The 25,496-nt window shown below is 42.0% G+C and overlaps 1 protein-coding gene across 1 annotated transcript in view; it reads left to right on the top strand.

The window, feature by feature from the left end:
• Window positions 1-1,653: 1,653 nt before the first annotated feature.
• The window catches only part of DNAJC3 (DnaJ heat shock protein family (Hsp40) member C3), a 68,930-nt gene continuing 45,087 nt past the window's right edge, over window positions 1,654-25,496 (top strand). The window contains exons 1-2 of the mRNA XM_032402745.1: window positions 1,654-1,898; window positions 19,278-19,388. Coding sequence (XP_032258636.1) covers window positions 1,817-1,898; window positions 19,278-19,388 — 193 coding nt within the window. The 5' untranslated portion in view covers window positions 1,654-1,816. The remainder of the gene's footprint in view (window positions 1,899-19,277; window positions 19,389-25,496) is intronic.

Raw genomic sequence — 25,496 nt, 5'->3', positions numbered from 1 at the left:
CCCTCCCCCTGCTTGTGCTCTCACTCTGTCTCTCAAATAAATATATAAAATCTTAAAAAAAAATCAGTTCCTTTAGCAACTTTCAAATATACAATATAGTATTGTTAACTATAGTCTCCATGTTGTACATTATATCCACAGGACTTATAACTGGATGTTTGTTTGAACTTTTTGATCACCTTCACCCATTTCTCCCTTCCCCACTTTAGCAACCACCAATTCCTTCTCTATATCCATGAGTTTTTTTTAGATTCCACATATAAGTGAGATCATACAGTATTTATCTTTCTCTGACTGACTTATTTCACTTAGCATAATGCACACAAGGTCCATACATGTTGTTGCAAATGGCAAGATTTCCTACTTTTTAGGGCTAAATAATAGTCCTGTGTGTGTGTGCACATGTATGTGCATGCATGCCACATTTTCTTTATCCATTCATCTATTAATGGACACTTAGGTTGTTTCCATGTCTTGGCTATTTTAAGTAATGGTGCAATGAACATGGGGGGTGGACACAGAGCAGTTTGCAAAAAATCAATTATTCATTCCAACTGCCCAAAGATTCATGTATTTATCATAAATATTACATGAACGTTTAACTCATTTTTATACTTACTGGTAAACTAATAAGTTTGCATTTGACAATAAACAAAGAAAAGCATTACTCTTTTACTCCAGCTAAAACATCACTGGTGTAGAGCGTGCACTTCGGATTGTGCTGGGGACGCCGGAGGAAATGGCCTTGGACAAACTTAACGCTAAATTGAGTAACTTGAGTCTTATCTCGTTCAAGTTTCTCTCTCTCTTGTTGAGTTTCCTCTGATGAACACAAGATGCAAGATCCGTTCTAACAGGACTCTCCTGCCGCCCCCCCCCCCCCGCCAGCCCCCCGTTGACGTGCGCTACAGTCCCCAGAGCCCCTTGCTCTCTTAGCTGCTGTGCCTCCTGGTTTCTTCTTCGCAGAATCTTCCAGAATTGCTCTCTTTCCTGGGCACGCTGGCCAGTGGTGGGGAGGGGTGTTCCAGGCTTCCAAGCCATTCTCCCGGGCCTCAGGTCACGAAGATCCTTCTCGGCTGTCCCTGACCTGCTTCGACCTCCATCAGCTCCTCCTACTCTACAGAGCTCCGGCCTCTGGCCGTTTCTCGCGCACTCTTCAGTGGAGGCTGTGCTCCTTCCGAGACGCTCGGCTTGGCGGTAGCAGGCTCTGTGAAGCGTGCTGTTCACCGGTCCATTCCGAGACCTCCACTCCAGGCGCTCGGGCTTCCTGGGACGACGCTTGGCTCTTTATTCGCGGACGCGGCGGCTTCACCTTCCTCTCTAAACAGCACACCGGAAAACCTCCTCCTCGCTAACCTACCAGCTCCGGGAGCGACCCGAAAAGGCATCCGCGGGCTGCGCATGCGGACTCGGCGGCCGCCACACAGACGCCCCGCGGCCGCCTCCCTCCGACCCGCCACGGCCGTTTGGAGCTCCCTGACAGCTCCACGACCAGCGGACGCAGCCTCGTCCCGTGCCTCCACGTTGTCCTATCAGAGATGGGGCGGGGCGGCGGCCCCCGCAGCCTATCAACGCGAACCACGACCCCGGCGAGCCCAGTAGGAGAGCAGCCGGGAAGAAGGCAATTGGGCGGCAGCTGCGCTCGGGGCGTAGCGTCGCCCGGGCCCCGCCCACCGCTGCCTTCCTCCGGTGGGCGCCAGCTGCCGCTTAGGCCTGAGCGAGAGCCGACGGCGGGCGGGCGCAGCTGCAGCTTGAGCGCCGGCGGGGCTGGTGGGCCCCGCACCCTCTCTCGTCCTCGCCGCCCGCGCCCTCGGACATGGTGGCCCCCGGCTCTGTGACCAGCCGGCTGGGCTCGGTGTTCCCCTTCCTGCTGGTCCTGGTGGACCTGCAGTACGAAGGTGAGTCCTGTCCTGCCCTGGCCGGGGGAGGTGGGCGCCCGGGCCAGGCCCCCTGGCGCTTCCCCGCCTGCATCCGGGCGCGAGTCTCGGGGCGGCTGGCGGGAGCCGGGGAGTCCGCGCGGCCCGGCTGGGCCTGAGACCGCCCCTGGGCGGGGGCCGGCACCCGATTCCGGGTTCGTCTGGGGAAGAGCTGGTGGGACCGGCGGGCCGCCCGGCGGGGACGGACGGGTTCGGAGTGAGGAGCAGGGCCGAAGGAGGTCGAGGGGGTGCGGGGGAGCGGGGCACCCGGCAGCGACTCCTGAGTGTCCTGGGACGCGGAGACCGGAGCAGCCGTCGGGTCCCGGCCTCGCTTGGGACCCTCTGGGGACACTTGGTCGGTGGTGCTGGGAGGAGGCAGTAAAGGTGGCCAAAGGGGAGGCCTCTTTCGCTTTGGAGTTCCGGGGGGGGGGGGAGTGTGTCCGACTGCGCTTAGTGGAGGGGACAGTGTTGGCTGTTAAAAGTTGAGTAACCCTCGCATTACTGTGTGTCGTGGATAGAAGTTGTTAGGTCGGTGCGTTAAGGAGCGGGTGCTGGAATTCCAGGCTCCCGGAGGGCAAGGCACGAAGTTTGTGGTTTTACTACTCCCAGCATGGTGCCCTTCAGCTTACCGCTGGCTTTCCTTTTCCGAATTCTCTGAAAAAAGGTCCCCTTAAAAGGTACGGAACGCTTAAATTGCGCTTGAGTCCTACAGATTGGATTGTTGGCTACTCTAACAGAATAGCAAAAGCAGAGGGCTGTCCCATCATAGATGTCAGCGGGAGCAGTAAGAATTAAAGCTGAAAGTGCCAATTGAACTAATGCTTCCAGCCTGGTGACTGCAAGAAATATTCGAGTGTAATGTCATATCACATGCACTGATCTGCTTTCATTCCTATGAAAAGGGCTAGTCAAGGGGGTCACATATTTCAATATGAGACTTAATGTTAGATTTGGAGGGACTGAGGAACCACAGTTGGGAATTGTTTATGGTAAAATCCCCTCAAAATTCTCAACTTAAAAAAAAAGTAGGGCGCCTGGGTGGCTCAGATGGTTAGGCATCTGCCTTCGGCTCAGGTCATGATCCTGGGGTCCTGGGATCGAGTTCCGCATCAGGCTCCCTGCTCCTTGGGGAGCCTGCTTCTCCCTCTGCCTCTCTCTCTGTGTGTCTCTTATGAATAAATAAATAAAATCTTAAAAAAAAAATAAAAAGTAATACACTGTCCACATTTTAGGTCCCATTCATGGCAGTGTTAACGTTGTTCTCCTGGTGACCCCATATCAGAACATATAATCGTGACAACATTGGGACAAAGAAATTGTCTAGGTTGCCCTAGACAATCTAGGGAATTGAACTTTGAATGCCCAGACCACTTTAATATGGGTCATGTATTCCAGTTCTCTTACATTTTCTAATGTTAACACCACCCCCCAAGTGTCACATTTTGTCCAGTTACTACTAGTGATTTATTTTGACCACTTAAGAGAAAGTTGCCTATGTTCTGTTTTATGCTTAAGTTATGAAAGCGCACACTTTTATATGATTTGCTTTTCCTACTAGCTTTTGGACTACCTTTTTGGAATGGCTGTTCTGTAGGACTCAGTACTTCATTTCCTTCCTAGAGTATTTTCCATAAGAAAAACTTCATTAGAGAGTTTTTCTGTGTAGAAGGCATTCTCAGAGGAGTGCCAGAGTGCTGTTCTTGAGGAGCATTGCCTGTATGAAGTAGCAGGGACTTGGTACAGGTAGTAGGAAAAAAAGGGAAAAGATCTTAAATTCATTAAAGGTCTTCTGTGTGCCAGGCGTCTTTCTGTTTTTTTAAAGATTTTATTTATTTGACAGAGAGAGATACAGCGAGAGAGGGAACACAAGCAGGGGAAGTGGGAGAGGGAGAAGCAGGCTTCCCGCTGAGCAGGGAGCCCGATGTGGGGCTCGATCCCAGGACCCTGGGATCATGACCTGAGCTGAAGGCAGATGCTTAACAACTGAGCCACCCAGGCGCCCCATCCAGGCGTCCTTCTATAAGTGATCTCTCATTCGTGGAGGTATGTGATACTATTTCTGCTTTACAGATGAGGGAACTTTAGCTATAATGTCACAGAGCTGTTAAATCCAAGAACCATAAGTTAAACTCAGTTATTTGACTCTGAAGTTCATCTTGTGTATCATGTGGGCCCCAGCATTTGTAAGTGGTGGCAGCTGAGAGAAATCAGCATTTTTTTCTTTTTTTTTTTTTGGTTTGTTTGCCACTGGGGATAATGAGATGATTTTCTGTCATGTTAATACAGTGGTTCTCAAACTTGAGTGTGTATCAGAATCTTAACTGAAGGGCTTTTAAAAGCAGAGTGCTGGGTCCGCCTCTCAGCATTTCTGATTCAGTAGGTCTGGGTGGGACCTGAAATTTCACATTTCTAAAAAGTAATCACTGGTGAGAATCACTGGTCTAATAATTCATATAGAGGAGTAAAGTTAGGTGTCTGCATGTACTAGACACTAAATTTGGTGATGAGGATATAAAGGTAAGAAAGAACCTTTGACCTGAATTGACAAACTGTTAACTCCTGTTTTCCAGAATAAGTTATGTTTGGTTTCAGGAACCTCAGAGTCCTCCAGGGGGATATAGGTCTGAGGTTCAGAGAGAGAGGAAGTGAAGGAAAAGGTGTGAGAATAGTGAGTGTGAAACACAGAGTTGCATGCGACAGAGAGGGTCACCAGTAATTAGCTTAGTTGGCCTAGTTTTTTTCTGATTTAAAAATATTCGTCTTTGTACCCCCCCCTTCCAGGCTTTTCTGTTAATTGTGATCCAAAGAAAGAGACTATGTAATAGTCTTATGAATTGAAAGATAACATCTTTTAGCACTCTTTTTCAAAAAGGCCTTTGAAAGAAGTCCAAAGCACTAGGTTAGGAATAGAATTTTTGGAGCAGAAAGAAAACTTTGGTAGTATCTAGTATTCTCATGTTACAGATAACATAGCTATTTTAATTCTTTGCTAATGGTTTGTTCTGTGTGGTGCCTTGAGTAGGAACACAGCCTTTTATCTTTTTTTGTTCCTTAACATGCTTCCTGGACCCAGTTTTTCTTTATTTCACTGAACTGACCCGACTAAACCATTTATTTGGCCGTAGGTAAAGAATAGTTGGAAATCTGTAGGTATAAATGATACTGAAATTTTTATATTCATTTAACCTACTTAAAGTATGCTTTGTTTCTCTAGGATTTTCTGGCATTATTTAAATTTGTAAAGAAACATAAAGTAGGGAAAATGAATGACTTTCATTAATTTATACACACTGAGTATTTTAGTAGATGGTCAGATAGTTTCTAGAGTTCTTTTAATGTGATAGGTTATAGATAATAGTGTAAAAGTTCCAGTTCACTTGACTAGCTAGCATTTGCTGAGCAAGGGCCTGAAATGCAGTAAAATTTTTTCTGTGGGACAGGGGTGGTTGTTCTGAGATGGGATACCCTGCAGTAATTATTAGGCTTTATTTTCTCATATGAAGTGAATTAATTGTGTTTAAGTTTAATTTCTTTTGTCATGGTTTTCTTTTGATTAATGTCCAGCAGTTTATCTTTGTTTATATGGAAATATCATGGGAACCCAGTCACCTGCTCTTTAGAACTAAGACATTTCAACTGTAGATTTATTTTTCTTTCAAGATCTTTAGAAAGCTGGTTTTAAAAAAAACTTGTTTATTTCTTGTTTTGTACATCTGATAAGTTTGTGTCATTTGGAGTTCTGGAATATGGGAATCAGCAGAGGCTTACTCTATAGTGCTTTCTGGTGAGATATAGTATAGAACTCATGGTTTTGCCATTGAGTTTACAGACCACTTGAGGGTATAAGACATGCTTTGTGAAGTATGCATGTCCTCTTCCCTCTTTTCTCAGTTTAGATTTATTGGTCCACCTTATAGTCACTCCATTGCAAACATCTTTTAGTTTCCTTGCCCCTGTATTCTTTTGTTTTACTCATGTGGCAAAATTTGACACCTCTGAAACCCAAATTGGCCAACTTGTTTGTTGTACCTCAGAGTTGAACATGGCTGGAGAAAAATGGAAGTAACCTTGCTGACTGGTCTCACTGTAAGCATATAATCTCAATTTCAAATGCACACTCAATATTGCCAGCATTCCTACAATTCCCTAGTATGTCCATTCCTGAAAAGCAGCATTTCAGACCTTTTCTTTTCCTTAAATCTCCAATGTAACGCCCCTTTCCTCCCTCTGTACCTCATTCTTTTAGACCTTGTCTTTATTTGAGAAAATGAAAGCCACCACAGGGCAGTTTCCTTTTCTTTCTTCCACTAAAGTCACTAGCCTACCTATATTTATACCCAGTCTGCTACTTTTCTTATATTAAAATGGCTAAAGTATCTCTATTCCTGGCAAAATCCAATTCCTATACTTAGGCCCCGGATTCCATTTCCTCTCATCTTCTGAAAGTACTGCTCCTGTAGTTATTGTGTCTCTCCTGTGTCATCACTTTGTTTCTCTCTGTGGGATCTTTGACATCAGCACTCCAATGTGTTGTAGTGTTTCCATCCTAAACTGTTCTTTGATGTCATGTGCCCTTCAGCTACTGAACTGTGTCTTCGCTTCTGTAGACAGTAGGACTTTGAAGAGTTGTTGATAGTCTCTATTTCCTCATCTTCTGTTCTCTCTTCAACACGTTACTGCACTGATAACTGCAAAGCCTCACTGTCTGACTCCTACTTACTTACACCTCTTATCTTAATCTTCCCCTCATCATTAGGCTCCCACCACACCAACTTCTTTAATTTATTATTATATATATATATATATATTTTTTTTTTTTTAGGGAGGGAGAGAGCAGGGGTGGTGTGGGTAGGTTGGGGAGGGGCAGAGAGAGAGGGAGAGAGAGAATCTCAAGCAGGCTCCATGCCCAGCATGGAACCTTTTGCAGGGCTCAGTCTCACGACCCCGAGATCATGACAAGAGCCAAAATCAAGAGTCGGATGCTTAACCGGCTGAGCCATCCAGGCGCCCCCACACCAACTTCTTTTACTTCCAAATGCCAGCCTAATTTCTGACTGATTCTTGCTGTCCCCACCATCTGGAAAGCTTCACATGAGGTCTTCAAATGAACATTCATATTTCAGAAAGGCCTATCCTGACACACTATGTAAAAAGGACTCTCTTCTTCAGTTAATAGTTTCTGTTTACCTTTTTGAATTTACTTCATAAAACTTCACATTGTCTGAATTATCTCATTTACTTTTCTTTCCTGCCTGTTCTCTCTAGAATATAAGCTTTGTGGAAAGGGCTCTTGTCTCTACCTGAAACACATTGACATGAGGTAGATGTGCAATAAATATTTTTTAAATGGGTGAGTGAAGTTGACTATTTAAGCTGTTTTTTTTGCATGGACTCTTCTAAACTTATTTTCTAAGTTGAAACCCAGGGGGTACTGTCAAAACGTTTGTGTTCACAGTTAATTGAAGCAAAGACAAATAATGTCCATTGAAATTGAGCAAACCTGGTTATAACAGATTTTATTTTCCTAGTTCACCTAGGAAGCTTTTAGTGCATTTAGTTCAGATGTACCACACAACTACTCAGTCTTTTCTTCCTTTCAATTTGGCTCAACCACTTTTTGGGTCATAGTGACTGGAAAGAGATGCTTAGGGTTTCCAGCTCAGTGTATTTTTATTGAAACTGTTATGTCATCAGTCCTTAGTTGCACTTAGTTGCACTTCTTGCTCTTTCTGTGGCCAATTTCCACTTTTTCTGTGTTTTTGCCATGAGACTTCTTTCAGACTCTACCCCATCTTGCTTGAATCTTGGATTCAGATTAGATCTCTTTCAAACAGTATTTTGTCTTTTTTGCCTCATGTGCCTTTGTAGGATGACCTTTGCGTTTTCCTCATCCATCACATTCTTTTTTTTTTTTAAGATTTTACTTTTAGTAATCTCTGCACCCAGCATGGGGCTCGAACCCACAACCCCAGGTCAAGAGTCACACATTCTACTGACTGAGCCAGCCAGGAGGCCCTCCTGTCCTTCCCATTCTGAGTGCTCCAATCTGAATAACCACCCTGGGCTTGCTTCCTGCTGTGTCACTTGGCCTTAGCTTGAATCTGAGTAATTTGGCCACTAGTTGTTGCCTCTTTCATTCTTGTTCTTCAACTCTTTTTTTTTTAAAGATTTTATTTATTTGTTTGACAGAGAGAGATAGTGAGAGATAGTGAGAGCAGGAACACAAGCAGGGGGAGTGGGAGAGGGAGAAGCAGGCCTCCCGCTGAGCAGGGAGCCCGATGCGGGGCTCGATTCCAGGACCCTGGGATCATGATCTGAGCCGAAGGCAGACACTTAACGACTGAGCCACCCAGGCGCCCCTTGTTCTTCACTTCTTGATTGTGACTCTCACCACGTCATATTCTTAACCCCTCATCTTTACATTTCTTTTTTTTTTTTTTTTTAAGATTTTATTTATATGCCAGAGAGAGAGAGAGAGAGCACAAACAGGGGGAGCAGCAGAGGCAGAGGGAGAAGGAGGCTCCCCACTGAGCAGGGAGCCCAGTGCGGACTCAATCCCAGGATCCTGGGATCATGACCCAAGCCGAAGGCAGACACTTAACCGACTGAGCCACCCAGGTGTCCCTCAACTTTACATTTCTTAAAATTCTTTATTTCTTGCTTGCCAAAATATGATGATTCTAATGCTAACTTCATAAAAAGACTTAGCTACTCTACCTTTTTCCTTACACTTCCTGTATATTTTGCTGACCTATGGTTATGCTCATCTAAGGAGAAACTTATTGTTTAATGCCGATTAGGCATGATGTTTGGTTGCTTTATCTCTTAGAAAGTAGGAGATCGCTCTTGTCCCTGTGTCCCAGTATGTGGCAAAGGAATAAAAAAGTACCCATGGCTCAAAACAGGGTTAAGATACTACAGAAACAGCCACAACTTACAAATAATTTTTTCTTTTTACATATTAATGTCTTTATGAATCTTTGGTAGTATCAGTTTGATTTGATAATTGTTATTATGTACCTTGGATTCTGTTCTTTTTTTTAAACTTTTACACTAAGTATTTTATTGTATGCCACTGTCAGTGTATATAAAATAATTACCCTTGTGAAATAGAAATTTATGAAAATTTAGAGAGGTAGATTTAAGGACTGATAAAGATAGAAGTTTCGTGTGGTACCTGTTTAGGGATAAGCTTTTGTACAGGCTTCAGATTTAGTTCTCCTTTGAATATTCACCGGTTCATGAAAAGTGGTTTAGAAAACCATCCAAAGATTCATTTTACTACAAAAAAGAACAGATTTTCTGGGGTCTGAAGGGATTCCTACTTGAAGTTACTCCAGTCAGCAGGGGGTTGTGTTGAATAATCTGCAGACAGAATTGTTTCAAATCTGCAGCTGCCTGGGAAACCTTCAGGTGGTTGAGCCCACGCCGGAGGAACCAAACCAGACATCAATTCTATTAATCGGATGACTTGTGATACATACATTCACTCAGTGAATATTGAGTGTACATTTGTGCAGGGTATTGAACTGGGTGATATAAAGAAGAAAAGATGGTTTCTTCTCTCAAACTCACTTTTTATCTGGATTGGGGTATCAGGGGTTATGAGAGGCTGGCAAACTGTGAAGGTCAATATATTGAGATGGTGGTATTGCAAAGTGAAGTCATGTACTTGTGAGTGTGGTGATGTCTTAGGAACATAGAAGGGGCTTTCCCCACCCTCTCACTGCAGTAGTTAGAGGGGGTCTCACAGAGGAGCCAGCATTTGAGGGCAGAATCCTGTTGGAGGAGGAGCAATTTCCCAGGGGGAAAGTGGGAAAGGTCTTTTCATGGAACAGCAAATGCAAAGTGATGTGGCATAAGAATATAGTCTGTTCAAGGAAGTACAACCAGTTCATCATGGTCTAGGGGTCTAGGGGTGTAAAGTAAGAGGTGGAGGAGTGAGGGATGATGAGGCTGGACCCACATCATGGGATCTGATCATGAAGGGTCTTGTTTGCCTTTAGATCTGAAGGGGTTTAGACTGAATCTAGCCAGTGATGTGAAAATACTGCATAATTTTTATTAGGAGTGCATTTTGGAAGGATTGCTCTGGCAGCAGCATGGGGGCTGGATTTGGAGGAAGGTGGGGGGAGATCCCAGTTAGGAGGTACACCATCTCTTGCAGGGAGAAAGGAGCCTACACAACAACACTTACACTGTGGCAGAATCTGTTATGGAAATGTGACCAATATGCACTGAAGGAATAATAATTCTTTCTGGATGATTGGGGTAGGCCATGGAAGATTTTCTTAGAGGAGGTTGTATTTACTTACACAATATAAATGGAAATTATATTGGATAAAATTATAATGTAATAAAGATCCGAGTTTTATTCAGAAGGGACAGAAATCTGGATACCTTTTTTAATCCTAGAAGGTGAGAGAAATTTAGTTTGAAGAATAATTTCACTTTTGGGGTGACAGAATGACATAACATTTTTGGAGGGCATACCAAATTTTATTTGAAGGAATAGTACAAATGAAATAACTTTAAGTGGATGTTTTGGTACAATTTAGAGAAAAGGTAAAGGTCACCCCAGCGTGCATGCCTGGCCTTGGTGACCAAGGAAGTCAGCCCCATGGCTATGAGAAGCCAGCCTAAGGCTTAGCTCTTATTGTCCTGTCTCCCAGGATACACTTAGCAAAGAGATACTCTGCCATACCAGATTCCAGGATCCCCGTTCTTTGATGGATTTCACCTGTTCATTCAAGTAATGAATGTCAATGAAGTCACATTAATAGGGGTCATTTTTGTCAGTGACCAGTTGGTGCAGTTCCAGTAGTGACAGATTTATGCTTTTTTCCAAGTGTAACATTTGCACATTCCATTGCATTTAGACAGCTCTCCCAGTTAACCATGGTTTGGTTTCTTGATATCCTGAAGAATTTGGGATTTGGCCACCTTGTTGGTCTGCAGCTTCCTCACTTTCTCAAGCATGTTCCCTCTCTTGAGGTTGGTGAAGAAAATATTTGGCAAAGTTCTTCAAAGTCACACCATTGGGGTCAGAGCAGTAAGGCATGGACAGGTAGACGTAGGAGGCGTAGAGCTCCAGGTTGATCTGGCAGTTGATGGTGTCTCTGATTCCTGGTTATAGTTTTGGCGCATCTGCAAGAGGAATGCATAATTGTGATGGGTGGCCAAGAAGGGTCCTCTGAGGGCACTTTGAGGTGGTGGTGGAGAGCCAGTGGGTTGAGCTCTGGTTCCTCCCAAGCACTGTGAAAGCAGGAAACCACAATGACTCTCAGTGAGGAATGTCTATCTTGAAATAGCTTGATATAACAGTTCAAAGAACATTGCAAATGCATTCTTGCCTCCCACTAGGCTTAGGTTCAGATCAGCCTGGAGGTTGCAAACCATTCTGCTAAAATGTTGTATTAAATGATGGGTTGCATGAGTGAAGCATACAGGGCTTAGTAACTGTGGAGCACCTAGCCTGGATTATAGGGGAAAGGATCATGGGATGTGCTGAAAAGAAAGCTGGGCTTTGGAATTGAATCTTGTTTTGACAGTTACTGTGAGTCTGCCAGTAGGATGAGTTGGAGCCTTGTTTCCTGAGTTATAAGAGTATGAAAGATGTTCACTTTCTATGGTCATTGTGAAAATTAAGTGAAATTATGACACTGAAAGTATCTAGCACATAATAGGTTCTTAATTCTTTCTGTGTTACATCTTTCCTGTTAAACATTTTCATGGTAGAATAAGGAAAGCATTTTGACTAATAGCTTAGCTCATACCCAAATTTCTTCCTTCCTCAAGTAATGGAATCCTCTCTTCAGTGCATTGATCTGATCTTTCCTTTGAGAAAATGTAATAGGGAAATGTTTGAAACCTTCATGCTATTTTGAAGACTATCTCCTTCCTACCCCCTGCATTTTGAGAATACACAGAATCCCATCAACATGCCCCTATAATTACTTGTACCCCCTGTAATAGGCTGAATTGTTCCAGAGTTCATATACAGTGCTTTCATCATTCTTACTTGATTCTTAATCATTCGCTACTGTAATTTACCTTGGTTTCCATATACATGTTTCTCTCAACATGAGTGATGCACAGATTTTTGTTTTTACACTAGGAACTATAAATGTTTATGGATGGATAGTTCATATTAGAAATTATATTTAAAAAATGAAAATGAGCTATCTTTAACTTTTTTTTTTTTTTTTTAAGATTTTATGTATTTATTTGACGGAGAGAGATACAGCAAGAGAGGGAACACAAGCAGGGGGAGTGGGAGAGGGAGAAGCAGGCTTCCCGCCGAGCAGGGAGCCTGACGTGGGGCTCAATCCCAGGACCCTGGGATCATGACCTGAGCCGAAGGCAGACGCTTAACGACTGAGCCACCCAGGCGCGCCTTTAACTGTTTTAATATCCCCACCCCTAGTCCCTTAAAGAGATTTAATATAAAATTTTATTATGGAAAATTTCACACATTTACAAAAGGAGGGAATGGTATATGAACCCCCAGGTACCCATCTCCTAGCTTTAACAATTACCAACTCATGACTGATCTTATTTTATCTATACCCATGGATTATTTTGAAACCTATCATACATGCCATCATTTCATTCATAAATATTTTAGAATCTATAAAGGCTAAGTACTGTTTTAAGTTTTAGGATCTATCTCATCTATATTCTCTGCAGTATCTGATTACAGTGCTGTCCCTTTGAACTATAGTTTAACAAAAACATTTGAGGCAGGCTTTTGTTGTTGTTTTGGGGGGATCAAACCATTTTATTGAGATGCTTTGGGGAAAGGTCGAAGGGTAGGAGGACAATGACATCTGGGCCGGAATCTCCCCAGCTTCACAGTCGCTGAAAGGAGGAAAGGTTATTTTGCTTTTCTTTCTTAATTGCCTGCTTAATTGTAAAATATGTCTGTAGTGTTTACAAATATTCTTTAAGAGTTTTCAATTGCAAGTGATTATTCAATCAGGATCATCTTTAACAAGCACATTCCTCAGTTCACTTTATTAAATTTTTACTGTATTAGTAGTACATTAATACATTTTTACTGGAAAAAGTTAATATAGAATTACGTGTTATATATATATTTATTTATTTTATTTTATTTTTTTAATTTATTTATTTGACAGAGAGATAGCACAAGTAGGCAGAGCGGCAGGCAGAGGGAAAGGGAGAAGCAGGCTCTCTGCTGAGCAGGGAGCCCGATGCGGGGCTTGATCCCAGGAGCCTGGGATCATGACCTGAGCCGAAGCCAGCCGCTTAACCGACTGAGCCACCCAGGCGCCCCTATATATATATTTTAAAGCATAAAATCAGAGTACATATACTGTTAGGCAACTTGCTATTCTTAGTTCACACTCCCACACTTCTTTCCATCCTGGCCTGCTTTGAATCTCTTCCACCCTGTGGCCACACAGCCCCGGAGGGGATCTTTTTAAAATGTAAATCACATAGTTCCTTGATAAAACCCATTCTGATGACGTCTCTTTTTACTTAGAATAAACTGTAAGCTTCTTACCAGGGCCTGAAAGGCCCAGTGTGATCTACCTTGCCTATATTCTCTGTCCTTCCTAATATGCTTGAGCCTCCTTTTGATTGCTTGAAGGTGTGTTCCCCCCATCATAACACTAAGCCCTTTGCACTTGCTCTGTGCTCCTTGCCTGGTCATATTTTGGCTTGCTGGAGGCATTTGTCATTCAGCATCCTCCCCCCCACCCCCCAGCTCCATTGTCTAACTCAAACATTATCTTAGGGGAGACTTATTTGACCCCTTTGTCTATATTAAGTCTTCCTCCTCCTTTCCTCTGGCAGCTTGTCAGGGCATTTAGAAATGGTTTTATCTGTCTTTTTATCCACTGCAAGAGCAGTAAGTGCAAAAATACTTGGTCTGGTTTTTATGAATGCTGCATCTTTTGAAGTTGTAAGAATGTCAATTATATTCATTTTTGGTAATTTTTTTCCTGTTTGTCCCACTCATTTTTTCCCCCTTAATTCTCTTATTTGGTGTTAGTTTCTTAAAGATTGATTTTTATCATCTTTGTAAATTTCAGAATTGCTCATTGCCAATCTGTGAATACTGACTGTTGGAGAAGACTCATTGCCTGGCTGGAGGCTGGGAAATCCAAGTGTTCCTTCCTTTTCCTTGTATCAGTTTGGAGCACTCAAAGAACTGCATCCACCTCCATGGCACACTTCCCTCAGGAAGGTGTTTGGATGTGATTTTGCCCACTAACCCTATCCTGTCCTTTCTATGTTTTTGGTTTTTTTTCCTAAAATTTCTGTTTTTCTGATGGCCATCCTCTTTTAGAGGTCCCCCCCACCCCTTGGAAAGGTTATGCATGTATTCTTTAAATAACTGCTGTCATTTCTGGAATTTGAGCACATTGGGAGATAGGCTCATGTTCTCAGTTGGCTGTCCTGATCTAGTCCCTGTGGTCCACTTCAAAACATTTTTTTTTAATGTATGAGATTTTTATCTGCTGGTTTTCTCTTTATTGAAGGGATTTAAATTTTTAAAAATACTTGGTTTGGGAAAATCTTAAAAAGTAGGGAGAATAATATCGTGTACCATGGTGTACTTTGCCCAGCTTCAAAAATTAATCAACGTATGGCCAATCTTGTTTCACCTATACTTTCACTTTCCTTTCAAGATTACTTGGAAGTCAGTCCCATTCTTCATATTATGTATTCTATAAAGACTCCAGTATGTTGCAGAGATGCCAGTGTCATGCTCAGAAGGAGTCTGTCTTCCTGCAGTCACGCTGGGAACCTGCTGCCTAGAGCATTCTCACAAAGGGCTAAAGCCTGGCGGGTTCTCCTCATTGTCTCTGAAAAAGACCACCCTATTCATCTCTGTTAGGGCCACAGTTTGACACATAGTATATATTCAGTATCATTTGTTGAATGAAATACATTCGTTTCTGTAATCTTCGTTATGAAAAGCAGGTTATATTTTTGGATATGGTATGGAATTAGGTGGAACTACAGCTGACCTGTCAGAATAGAACTGGTTTCTGAATCTTTATTGCATAGTGAATTTTCAGAGCAAGAGTCTATATTCTCATTTTAAAAGGGAAAGCAAATGCTTTCCCAGCCCATTGAAAACTCCAACTAATTTCTCTGTTACCCATACAGTCTTAAATGGGTTAGACGTCTTTATGTTGTTGCCCCAAACAAACAGGGCTCTTCAGGACCCTAAGTTTTTGAGGCCATCAAGTTACGGTTCCCTCCTTGCCTCCCTCCCCTTCTTCCCTTTCTTCCTTGCCTGGAGGGGTCCATCAGGCACCCAAGGAAATAAGACACTGTACAGGAACTAGGAACACTGAGAGCTGAAAAAGCTACTTTGTTTAGTAGGGCAAATAGCAAGATAAAGTGAATTTCTTTCAGCTCTTTGCTGTAGTAGAGGAAAAGAGTTCAGTTGCTTTTGATGACTAAAGTGGCAGGCACACACAGTTGCTCCCATAGTTGCCATGGGCATCCTGGACTCTTGTTCTTCCTTCACTTGGCTTCCACATCCAGTCGCTGTAAGCCATGTGTAGTCTTCTTTCTCTCTTCTCTTCTCTGAGCAGTCTGTTCTTCTCTATTTCCATGGCTGCTCCACAGTCAGATAACATCATGTCACCTGCATGATTGTAACAGATACCTTATGGTTTCCCTCTCCCTCCGGCTGTTTATGAGACTCACCTAGCACCTGAAGTGACCCACTCCAGAATAATGAAATCATGACGGAGAGGAGAGCTACCCGAAATGTAGGACTTCAATTTCTCTGAAAGCCTCATTAATTCTCTTACTTCTGGGCATTTAAATGCAATGTTCTTCGTGTTTGGAATGTTGGTTTTTCCCTGTTAAGACCTTTTCACCTTGGTGGTATTCCCATTTTTCCTTCAGGTTTCAGGTGAGACCTCCGGGAACCCCCCTTAGTGTTGTCCAGTAGAACTTTCTGTGATGATAGGAAGTGTTCTGTACTGGTCACAGTGTTTCCTGTGCTGTCACTAGCTTCCCAGCACTTCAGCTGTGACTCGTGTGACTGAGAAATTGCATTTTAAATTTTATTTAACTGTAGGTGTTAGGTGCCCTAACTTGTGTCCTTACACAATCCTGTGTGTGTTCCCCCATCATAACACTATATTATATATTTTCCTAAATTTTTATTATTAAACATTTCACAAAGTTGAAAGAATTTTTTAGTGTACATTCCTGTATCCGTCACCTAGATTCTACCATTAATACAAATACCGTACTTGGTTTTAACACATATCCATCTGGGCCTTTCTCTATCCATCCATTAATTCTTTTTTAAAAATACATTTCAAAATAATACCAGTACTCATTCCCCTAAATACTTTTTTTTTAAACATTTTATTTATTTATTTGACAGAGAGAGACAACGAGAGAGGGAACACAAGCAGGGCGAGTTGGGGAGGGAGAAGCAGACTCCCCGCTGAGCAGGGAGCCCGATGCGGTGCTCCATCCCAGGACCCTGGGATCATAACCTGAGCCGAAGGCAGATGCTTAATGACTGAGCCACCTAGGCACTCCTCCCCTAAATACTTTAACATGCATATCATCAACAGCTTTTTTGGATGTAAAGTTTATGTATAATTGTCCATGTTTTAAGTATCTGTTTGCTAAGTTTTGATAATTGCACATCCCAGTGTACCCCATACCTCTATCAAGATTAGAACATTATCATCACCCCGGGAGTTTCTCTCTTGCCCCTTCCCAGTGTGTCTTTTCTCTCACTTTCCCAAGAGATGACTGTTCCGAAGATTTTTTTTTTTTTCCTGCAGTGTCCATTTAACACCCTGAATAGCTTAACATCACGCTCACTGTAAAAGAGAAATGCTTGGCTTCTTAGTTTCCATATGCACCCTTCTGTACACATTCAATTAAATTTTGTGTTTGATTTTCAGCCAGATCAGCTCTGTGGCTACCCAAAATAGGAGATTGTTTTAGGGCTGCCGTGGAAGCTCACGGAGGGAGACTTGAGCTGAGGGTTCAAGCTAGCAGGTTCTTTCTCTCTGTAAGTGCTCTAGTGCACTTAAAAGAATCCCCCCGCACCGCAGTCCTTACCTTCCTCACTACTGTCATTGGGATCAAGTGCAGCAGCCTTGGTTTTCCAGTTAGCATGTGATTACTGTCAACCACAAATGGTATAGTGATTAATTCTGATTCTAATACCTGCTATGGATTACTGACATCTTATTTCTAATTGACAGTGAGTTCAGCACTGCACTCAAGAGGCTCAAGGGCATGACCAAACCAGTCCTCAAAACCTATTTTTGTGGGTCTGTCTGCTAGGACCACTCCCCAGTGCCAACAGTACATAAGTCTGGGTCCCTTCAGGACACAGAGACCACAGAGTAATTTAAAAGAAGGAAGTTTAATATAAAGAATTGTTAAGTTATGATAGGAGAATAACTATAAAGATGTAAACAGAGCTCTACAGGATATTCTATGACTAACAGATGGTCCCCAAAGGGCCAACTGAGAGGGGATCCCCCTACTCAAGTCTGGGGTTTAGATCTTATTAGAGAAGTTATAGGTGCAACCTAAAGTTGCTGATAGAAAAATTTGCTGAGTTGCTGGGACTAGAGCTGGTCCACTGTAGCTGAGCGAGCAGGAAATAACCTTCTCAGGTATAGGTAAGCCCGGGTTGGTTGGCTTGTGAGTATGGGAAGTTGGGGTGCGGTTGTGGGCATGCAGCCTGGAGTGTATGATGTCCTCATTGGGAGATAGTGCCCGGTCAAGCCTGCCAGGTTGCTGAGGGACTGGACCTGTGGGCATATGGCTAGGTTAGGGCACCACTGGATATCCTCCCATTTGCACCATGCAGCAGGTGCCAGAAAAAAATAAAGACAGCAACAAGATCCAGAAAGCGTCCTTCCTGCAATGCCCCTTTGGTACATTTTACTGTGACAGAGTGTAATATTGTGCTCAGTATAAAGAAGAAGTGCTTAAAAACCAGTCCATTTTTAAAGCCAGGTACTGATGGATGAATTCAGAGCAGAGAAAGTAGCACATTGATAATTGTCGTAGACAGTCAGATCATGTTATTCTACTCAAAATTCCTCAGTAGCTCCCCATTTTACCGAGAGTGAAACCAAAGCCATACACAGTCAGGCCCTCTACTTGACCTCATCTTACGGTACTGTCTTCCTGTTGCTCTGGGGTAGCCATCCTGGCCTCCCTGCTGTTTCTGGAACATGACCTGCCATGCTCCTGACGTAGGGCCCTTGCACTAGCTGCTCCTTCTTGGAAAGCTCTTTTTCTACGTATCTGCATGGTGAGTTCCTTACTTTCCTTCAAGTAAGTCTTTGCTCAGATGTCAGTTTCTCAGTGAGGCCCACCCTTGACCACCTTGTTTAACACTGAAAGCCCCAGCGCTCCTGATGTCCTCACATGGCTTGACTTTTTCCATGATACTTTTTACCTACCATGTTATGTGATCGGTGTATTTCTGAAGTCTGTCTCCTCCCTCCATAATGTCCAGTACTGTGCGTGGCGGAGGTTTTTGTTTGTTTTGCTCACTTATCCCAAATACCCAAATAGTGCCTGGTGCATTGTAGATGCTCAATAAGTACGTGAATCTTAGAGTGGACTCGATATACTCATTAAAATGAAATTCTGAGGGAGCCTGGGTGGCTCAGTTGGTTAAGCGTCTATCTTCAGTTCTGGTCGTGATCCCGGGGTCCTGAGATCGAGCCCCCACGTCTGGCTCTCTGCTCAGTGGGGAGCCTGATTCTCCCTCTCCCTCTGCCTGCCACTCCCCCTACTTGTGCTCTCTTTCTGTCAAATAAATAAGTAAAATCTTTTAAAAAAATGAAATTCTAGTTTAACAAAGCAATTATGATTTTGTTGTTTGACACATTTTTACTACTGCTGTGTTACGCAGTTTCCCTTATATTTTGGAGACTGGTTACATTCTTTTGATTGACCAGGGTGATAATGCGTATATTTTGGGGTCACTTGTACTCTGTAAAACGAAGCACTGTGCTTTTTTGTTACCTTTTCTATGTCACTCTTTAGCTTCTGTGACTCTTCTTATCTGAGCAGATTCCTGAAGCAGATAACTATATATATATTTTAAAGATTTTATTTATTTATTTGAGAGACAGGGAGAGAGTGCGGGCGATTGGGGGGCAGGGCAGAGGGAGAGGAAGAAGCAGACTCCCCGCTGAGCAGGGAGCCCAACACAGGGTGATCCCAGGACCCTAGGATCATTGACCCGAGCTGAAGGCAGATGCTTAACCAACTGAGCCACCCAGGTGCCCCGTATTTTTAACATTTTATTCTTCAGAATTAAATCTTGGTCACGGAAAGTTAACTTATTTTTGTTGTTGTTTTTAGGTGCTGAATGTGGAGTAAATGCAGATGTTGAGAAACATCTTGAATTGGGCAAGAAATTACTTGCAGCTGGACAGCTAGCTGATGCTTTATCTCAGTTTCATGCTGCAGTAGGTTTGTATCTTGGAACCAAACACCCTCAGGGGCCATTCTAGTGAATTATAATTAACAGCTCCTTCTTTGGATAACATTTAAAATAAACATTATTTAATGTTTAAGGAAAACATTTAAAAATATTTACAGGATTCTGGGTGAAATAGATTAATAAAATAAATGCACAGCACTTAAATGCGTATGTATCTAACACGAGAGAAGTTTCCAGGTAACTTAAGACTTTCTACTGTAAGTACCAAGAATAATTCAAGGTAATTTTGACAGAAAGCTTTTCTCACTGTATTATATAGTTTTTTGCCCCCCTAGAAGATTTCACTGAAGACGGTTTAATTTTCTTGATGACTTGAGAACATTGGTATAATTATTTTACTTTGGGGCCTTTGGGGGATCCTGTTGTCCATTGCCTCTTCCGTGTTGGCCAAACTGCCTCCATCTCTTAGGCTGTTCTGTTGCTCACTTGTATTTGTCTGTAGTGTCAGCTGTCTTTGCACCTTTCAGTCTGTTGGGATTGAGAGAAACGAGATGGCCACAATAAATAGGTTCTAAGTGAGGGCTTAAAGGATTTTCTTATGAGTCACTGCGTACACTTTTGTGCTAGGACTTTTTGACATTGACTTTCTGAATCCTTTTTTAAATTTATGCATTCTCACCTTTATTTGGGATGGTTAAGAGTGACAAGTTAACTGTGGGGTAATGAGGTGGGTTTTTTTTGTTTTTTGTATATTTTTAATAAGATACAGTTCTGCTCACCAGAAAAATTATCATCCTACTCTTATAATTTACTTTGTAAACAGAACATGATTAGATTTTGGTTTGGCAATATTTTTCTTCATGCTGTTTTGAAAACTCAGATTTTTATTACTGGTGTTATTAGCTCTCTGGAATAATAGGAAACCTAAATTTTAATCTTGGCTGTGCCACTTGATAATCCTATGATTATTGGTCAAGTTATGTAAGTAAATTTTGGCTTAAACAAGTTACCTGCATAGTCCTAGCAGTTTTCACTGTGCTACCCAAAAAAGGATTTCTTTGTGAAGGTTAAGTGAAGAATAATGTACATAAAGATTTTTTTGAAAATAGGGTACAATCACACATGTAAGGTATGTGGAAATATAATTTTTATGTCTCTGAAAATTAAGACTTTTAAAAAACAGACTTGATGTGTTAACAGGATTTTCTTAATTATGTGAAGTTTCTATTAGGAAATTTTTTCATTTTGGCAATTAGCTCACCTTGGGAAGTGGTGGGTAATTGGCACAATAATTCACACAAGTTACTTTTCAGTAGAGACCATATACTATGTGACCATGTCATTATTGAGGCCACACTTTTCTGGTGATTTGAACCGTCTTCAGTGCTGCAGCATAGTAATGAAAAAAATTTCCATTATTGTCTTAGATAAAGCATGTCTTAAAAAAATATTGATTCTTCCCTAGTAGTGCAAGAATATTTGCAGAAACTTATACCTCCTACCTACTTTATAGTTTATTATTTGCTTTCTTTAATCTCACATTTAGCAGAAACATTAGGGCCATGTAATATTGTTACAGTAGTTTAAAATGACTGCCTGTTTTTCTTTAGCTTCAGTGCCATACAAGAATTCTTGAGATGTCTCTTTCCCAAAATACCCGATAAAATGTTGTTGTAGTCACTGAAAGATGTAAATTAGTAAAGCTAGAACATGGTAATTGATTTGTGGAATTCATTGAAGGTAGAAAGCGAAGCACTACTGTGTGTTCAGAGCTCAGAGCAGTGTCCTTCTGTCTGTCATGATTTGGCGGGTTGCAGCCATTCTCAGAATGGTGCCCATGTCATAATTTCTGAGGAGGACCTGTGTAGTTTGGGACATTCGTCATTTTAGTTTGTGTAAAACACTGATCATAACTAACGTTAGAAAATAAAGTTTAAATTGTATATGATGACACTATATGAGAGATAGTAATGGGGGGGTGGTGTCATGGTCCGTTGAATCTCTTATGAGATGTGTATGTGTGTTTATCAGAAAAGAGCTTTAGAGCCTCCGTTTCAATGGTCTCCTTTACCAAACATCAAATTTTATAATGGCCCCACTGGCTGCTTCGGGCAGCGCAGTGAGTTAGTGAGCGCCTCTCCCCAGCAGTGAGCGGTCCGGGCTCCTGCCTGGTCGACCGGCCAGGCGTGCGCTCCCTGCTGCAGGCCGAGGAGCTGTGCTGCGGTGGGGAAATGGCATTCGCGTCTTCATACCTTGCTTTACGCTGACTGTATAGAGAGCTCATTAAATGTTTACTCATTTATTATGCTTCCCAACTGCTCAGTTTTGTGATGTACTTACTTCTTTAACTTCTGTGATTAGAAACTGATGGTAGGGTTTGTAATAGAATTTGGCTAGCAGCCTTGTGAGTTATCAATGGATTGTTTTTTATTATAATGCTATAGTTGACATTATTTATGGTTGTGGCACCCTTCCATTTTCATTTTTGAAAAATTACTAGGTGCATTTTGAAAATTGGGCTTGGTATGTTTTATGATTACATTTTTAACACAGTAAAAGGTTTATGTATTAAAACTCAGTGGCAGCACAAATGGTTTCTAAAGTATGGTACAGATCTATCAGTGATTTGATATGAAGTTTTTTCGTATCTGGCAAATGAATATTTTTGGCAGGAGTTTTAAAATTTGGAACTGATGGAAACATTCTTGATCTGTTGGAAACTGTGATTTAGGGAAGAATGTTGATTACCACTTTCCACTTAGTCTTCTGAAACGGTGGCACTTACCTCAGTGTTATGAAGCAGTCAGACACAAGTTTTGTTTTTTTTTTTTTTTAAAGATTTTATTTATTTATTTGACAGAGAGAGACATAGCGAGAGAGGGAACACAAGCAGGGGGAGTGGGAGAGAGAGAAGCAGGCTTCCCGCAGAGCAGGGAGCCCGATGCGGGGCTCGATCCCAGGACCCTGGGATCATGACCTGAGCCGAAGGCAGACGCTTAACGACTGAGCCACCCATGCGCCCCCAGACACAAGTTTTGTTTAGAGATTTATCATTAGAGAAACTGCAGTGCAGTGTGAAAGATGCCCTCTTATTCCCGCAGCATGATCTTACGGAGGTAATGAATTCTAGGATCTGAAATCACTTTTTTTGATAGACTTAACAGAATGTCTTAGCTCTCTATATCTGGCAGGAATGAATGTCTAATGCGGTGGATTAAATGGTGGGCATTTCTGAAATGATGGGTTTCCCCATTTGCTTGGTAAGAAAATCAGCATCCCATTCACAATTTGCTAAATCAAAAAACAAAATCCATGTCTACATTTATTTGTCACTTAAACATATCATGATGCTTTCTAATCACATTTGTACCTCATTTGTGAAATGGGGATGGGCATTACTAGTCACATCTAGACAGAAGGAAACAAAGAGTACTTAGTAACTTTCCAGACGTCACATTCTAATTCAAAAGATTGTGAACTTCCTAGGGATAGGTAGAATCTTAGTATTATTGTTATTATCATTATTATTATTTGTATTGAAGTATAATTAGCATACAGTGTTATATTAGTTTCAGTTGTACAACATTGATTTCACAGTTCTATACATGATCCAGTGCTCACCACAATAAGTGTAGTCATCTGTCACCATACAGTGTTATTACAATATTGTTGACTATATTCCCATGCTGTACATTTCATCTCTGACTTATTTATAAAATGACTAAGTTTGTGCCTCTTAATCCCCTTTATCTATTTTATCCATCTCTCCACACCACCCCCAGAACCACCAGTTCTCTGGATTTAAGAGTCTGTTTTTTTGCTTATCCTGTTTTTTAGATTCCACATATAAGTGAAGTCATATGGAGGGCGCCTGGCTGGCTCAGTTGGTAGAGCATGTGACTCTTGATCTTGGGGTTGTAAGTTCGCATTCCATGTTGGGTGTAGAGAGTACTTAAAGATAAAATCTTTAAAAATGAAATAGATGAAGTGGCGCCTGACTGGCTCAGTCAGTGGAGCATGCAACTCTTGATCTTGAGCCCCACATTGGGTGTAGAGATTACTTAAAAATAAAAAAAAAAACTTAAAAAAAAATAAAATAAAATAAGTGAAATCATATGGTATTTGTCTTTTCTGACTTATTTCACTTAGTGTAATACCCTCCAGGTCTACCCATGTGTTGCAGTGGCAAGCTCTCATTCTTTTTTATGGCTCAGTAATATTCCTCTGTGTGCGCACTTGTGTGTATCAGCCACCATCTTAAGGATACGCAGTATCCTATTTAGTCATTATTTTATTTATTTTTTATTTTTTTAAAGATTTAATTTATTTATTTGACAGAGAGAGACACAGCGAGAGAGGGAACACAAGCAGGGGGAGTGGGGGAGGGAGAAGCAGGCTTCCCGCAGAGCAGGGAGCCCGATGTGGGGCTCGATCCCAGGACCCTGGGATCATGACCTGAGCCGAAGGCAGACGCTTAACGACTGAGCCACCCAGGCGCCCCTTAGTCATTATTTTAATCTCTGGTAGGTACTCAGTAAAAGTTTGAATGAAGGGGTAGAGTTGGGTTAGCTGGGAGCAAGAATAAACATTTTTTGTATCTAGGCAAGGGTGGTGGTCTTTCTGCTTTCCACTGCCACTATTTACATCATTTATAATTGGCTTTCTGATGTATTTTCTCCAGTTAGTAGTTGTGGGTTTTTTTTATTATGGCTAATTTTCTCATATTTGAGTTGTTTGGTAGTTTGAGGATTAGGATGAACTCTCACGTTCACATTTTTTTTTTTAAGATTTTATTCATTTATTTGAGAGAGAGAATGCAAGCGGGAGGGAGGGCCAGAGGGAGAGGGGGAAGCAGACTCCTCACTGAGCGGGGATCCTAGGTACCCTGAGATCATGACCTGAGCTGAAGGCAGACACTTAACTGACTGAGCCACCCAGGCGCCCCTTATGTTCAAATTTCTAATAAACTAGTATAACAATTTGAATGACCTGTTTTCAAATGAAATCTAATATTTCTATATGCAGACTTGTGAGTATTTTAAATAATGAACTGCATTGTGTATTGAATGGATAACAGGATAAGTGATTATTTTCAAGGTTATCGGATTTTGTATTATGAGACACTAAGCATGAATTTCTTAAACCAGCTCTTGTTCAGTTGCTGCTTCGTGCACGGTGATACGGGAATGGACATGAGTTCTAGGAACTGTTGGTCTTTTAAGATGAAGACACAGGGACAGCTATTTTGTTTGGCCATTCAGGTGACCCCATACAGCTAAGAACATTGATTCTTGATTCACACGTTGAGCCCTTATCATTTGAGTCCTCATTTTTGTAGGTTTATTGTTATAAATTGGGGTTCTAATTCCCACTTCATGTCTTAAAAAATACCTAAAAACTGAAGAATAAAGCAAATGAAAGTGAATGCTCCAGAATTATTTTATATAGACATTTTGAATATATGTATAATCAAATACTTAATACAAAAGCTGTGTCATATATAATCCTCCTTGGAGGTTTTTCTGCATAGACTGAAATGGTCAGTTTTTTCCCAAAGTGAAGTCCAATGCAATTTTTAGTGAAAGTGCCTTCTTGATAAAATGCCCAACGTTAGCACTAAGCATTCTTCTTTTCTTGAAAGAACTAGATACAGAGTTCAAAATAAGCAACATCTGTGTTTGCAAATCCATTGCTAATTTCATGAGAGAATGATTTCAATATCCTGGTGAGGCACATCTCTTTAAGAGCTATGTCTGTTCTCTGGAATCCCCGAGTGGGGTGGCTGGCAGGGAAAAAGGGAGCCGTGTGACCAGTTGTTTGCTTTGCCTCCTGAATGGAAAGTACTCCAAATGGAAAACTTTCTCGGACCAGTGAGGTCGGAATCTATGAGCAGCTCCTCTTCCAAAAGCAAGTGACAGCGGAGTTTGCCAGACCCTCCGTGCCAGCTCGGGAGGGCTGCTGGGACCAGAGGGCAGGCGATGGAGCAGAGACCTCAGCCCGCCCTCTTTGGTCCCCTCTGACAAAAACCTCTTCTGGGCAGAACAGAGTGTGGCAACAAACCATTTCCTCCCCAGGTTTACAGACCTGGCTCTGGAAGGGAGCCACATTCATCCGGAGGCTGGGAAATGTTTTCCTTG

Source organism: Phoca vitulina, unplaced genomic scaffold (assembly GCF_004348235.1).
Source record: "Phoca vitulina isolate PV1807 unplaced genomic scaffold, GSC_HSeal_1.0 scaffold5, whole genome shotgun sequence".
Lineage (NCBI taxonomy): Eukaryota > Metazoa > Chordata > Mammalia > Carnivora > Phocidae > Phoca > Phoca vitulina.
This window is presented reverse-complemented; position numbering and strand designations above follow the sequence as displayed.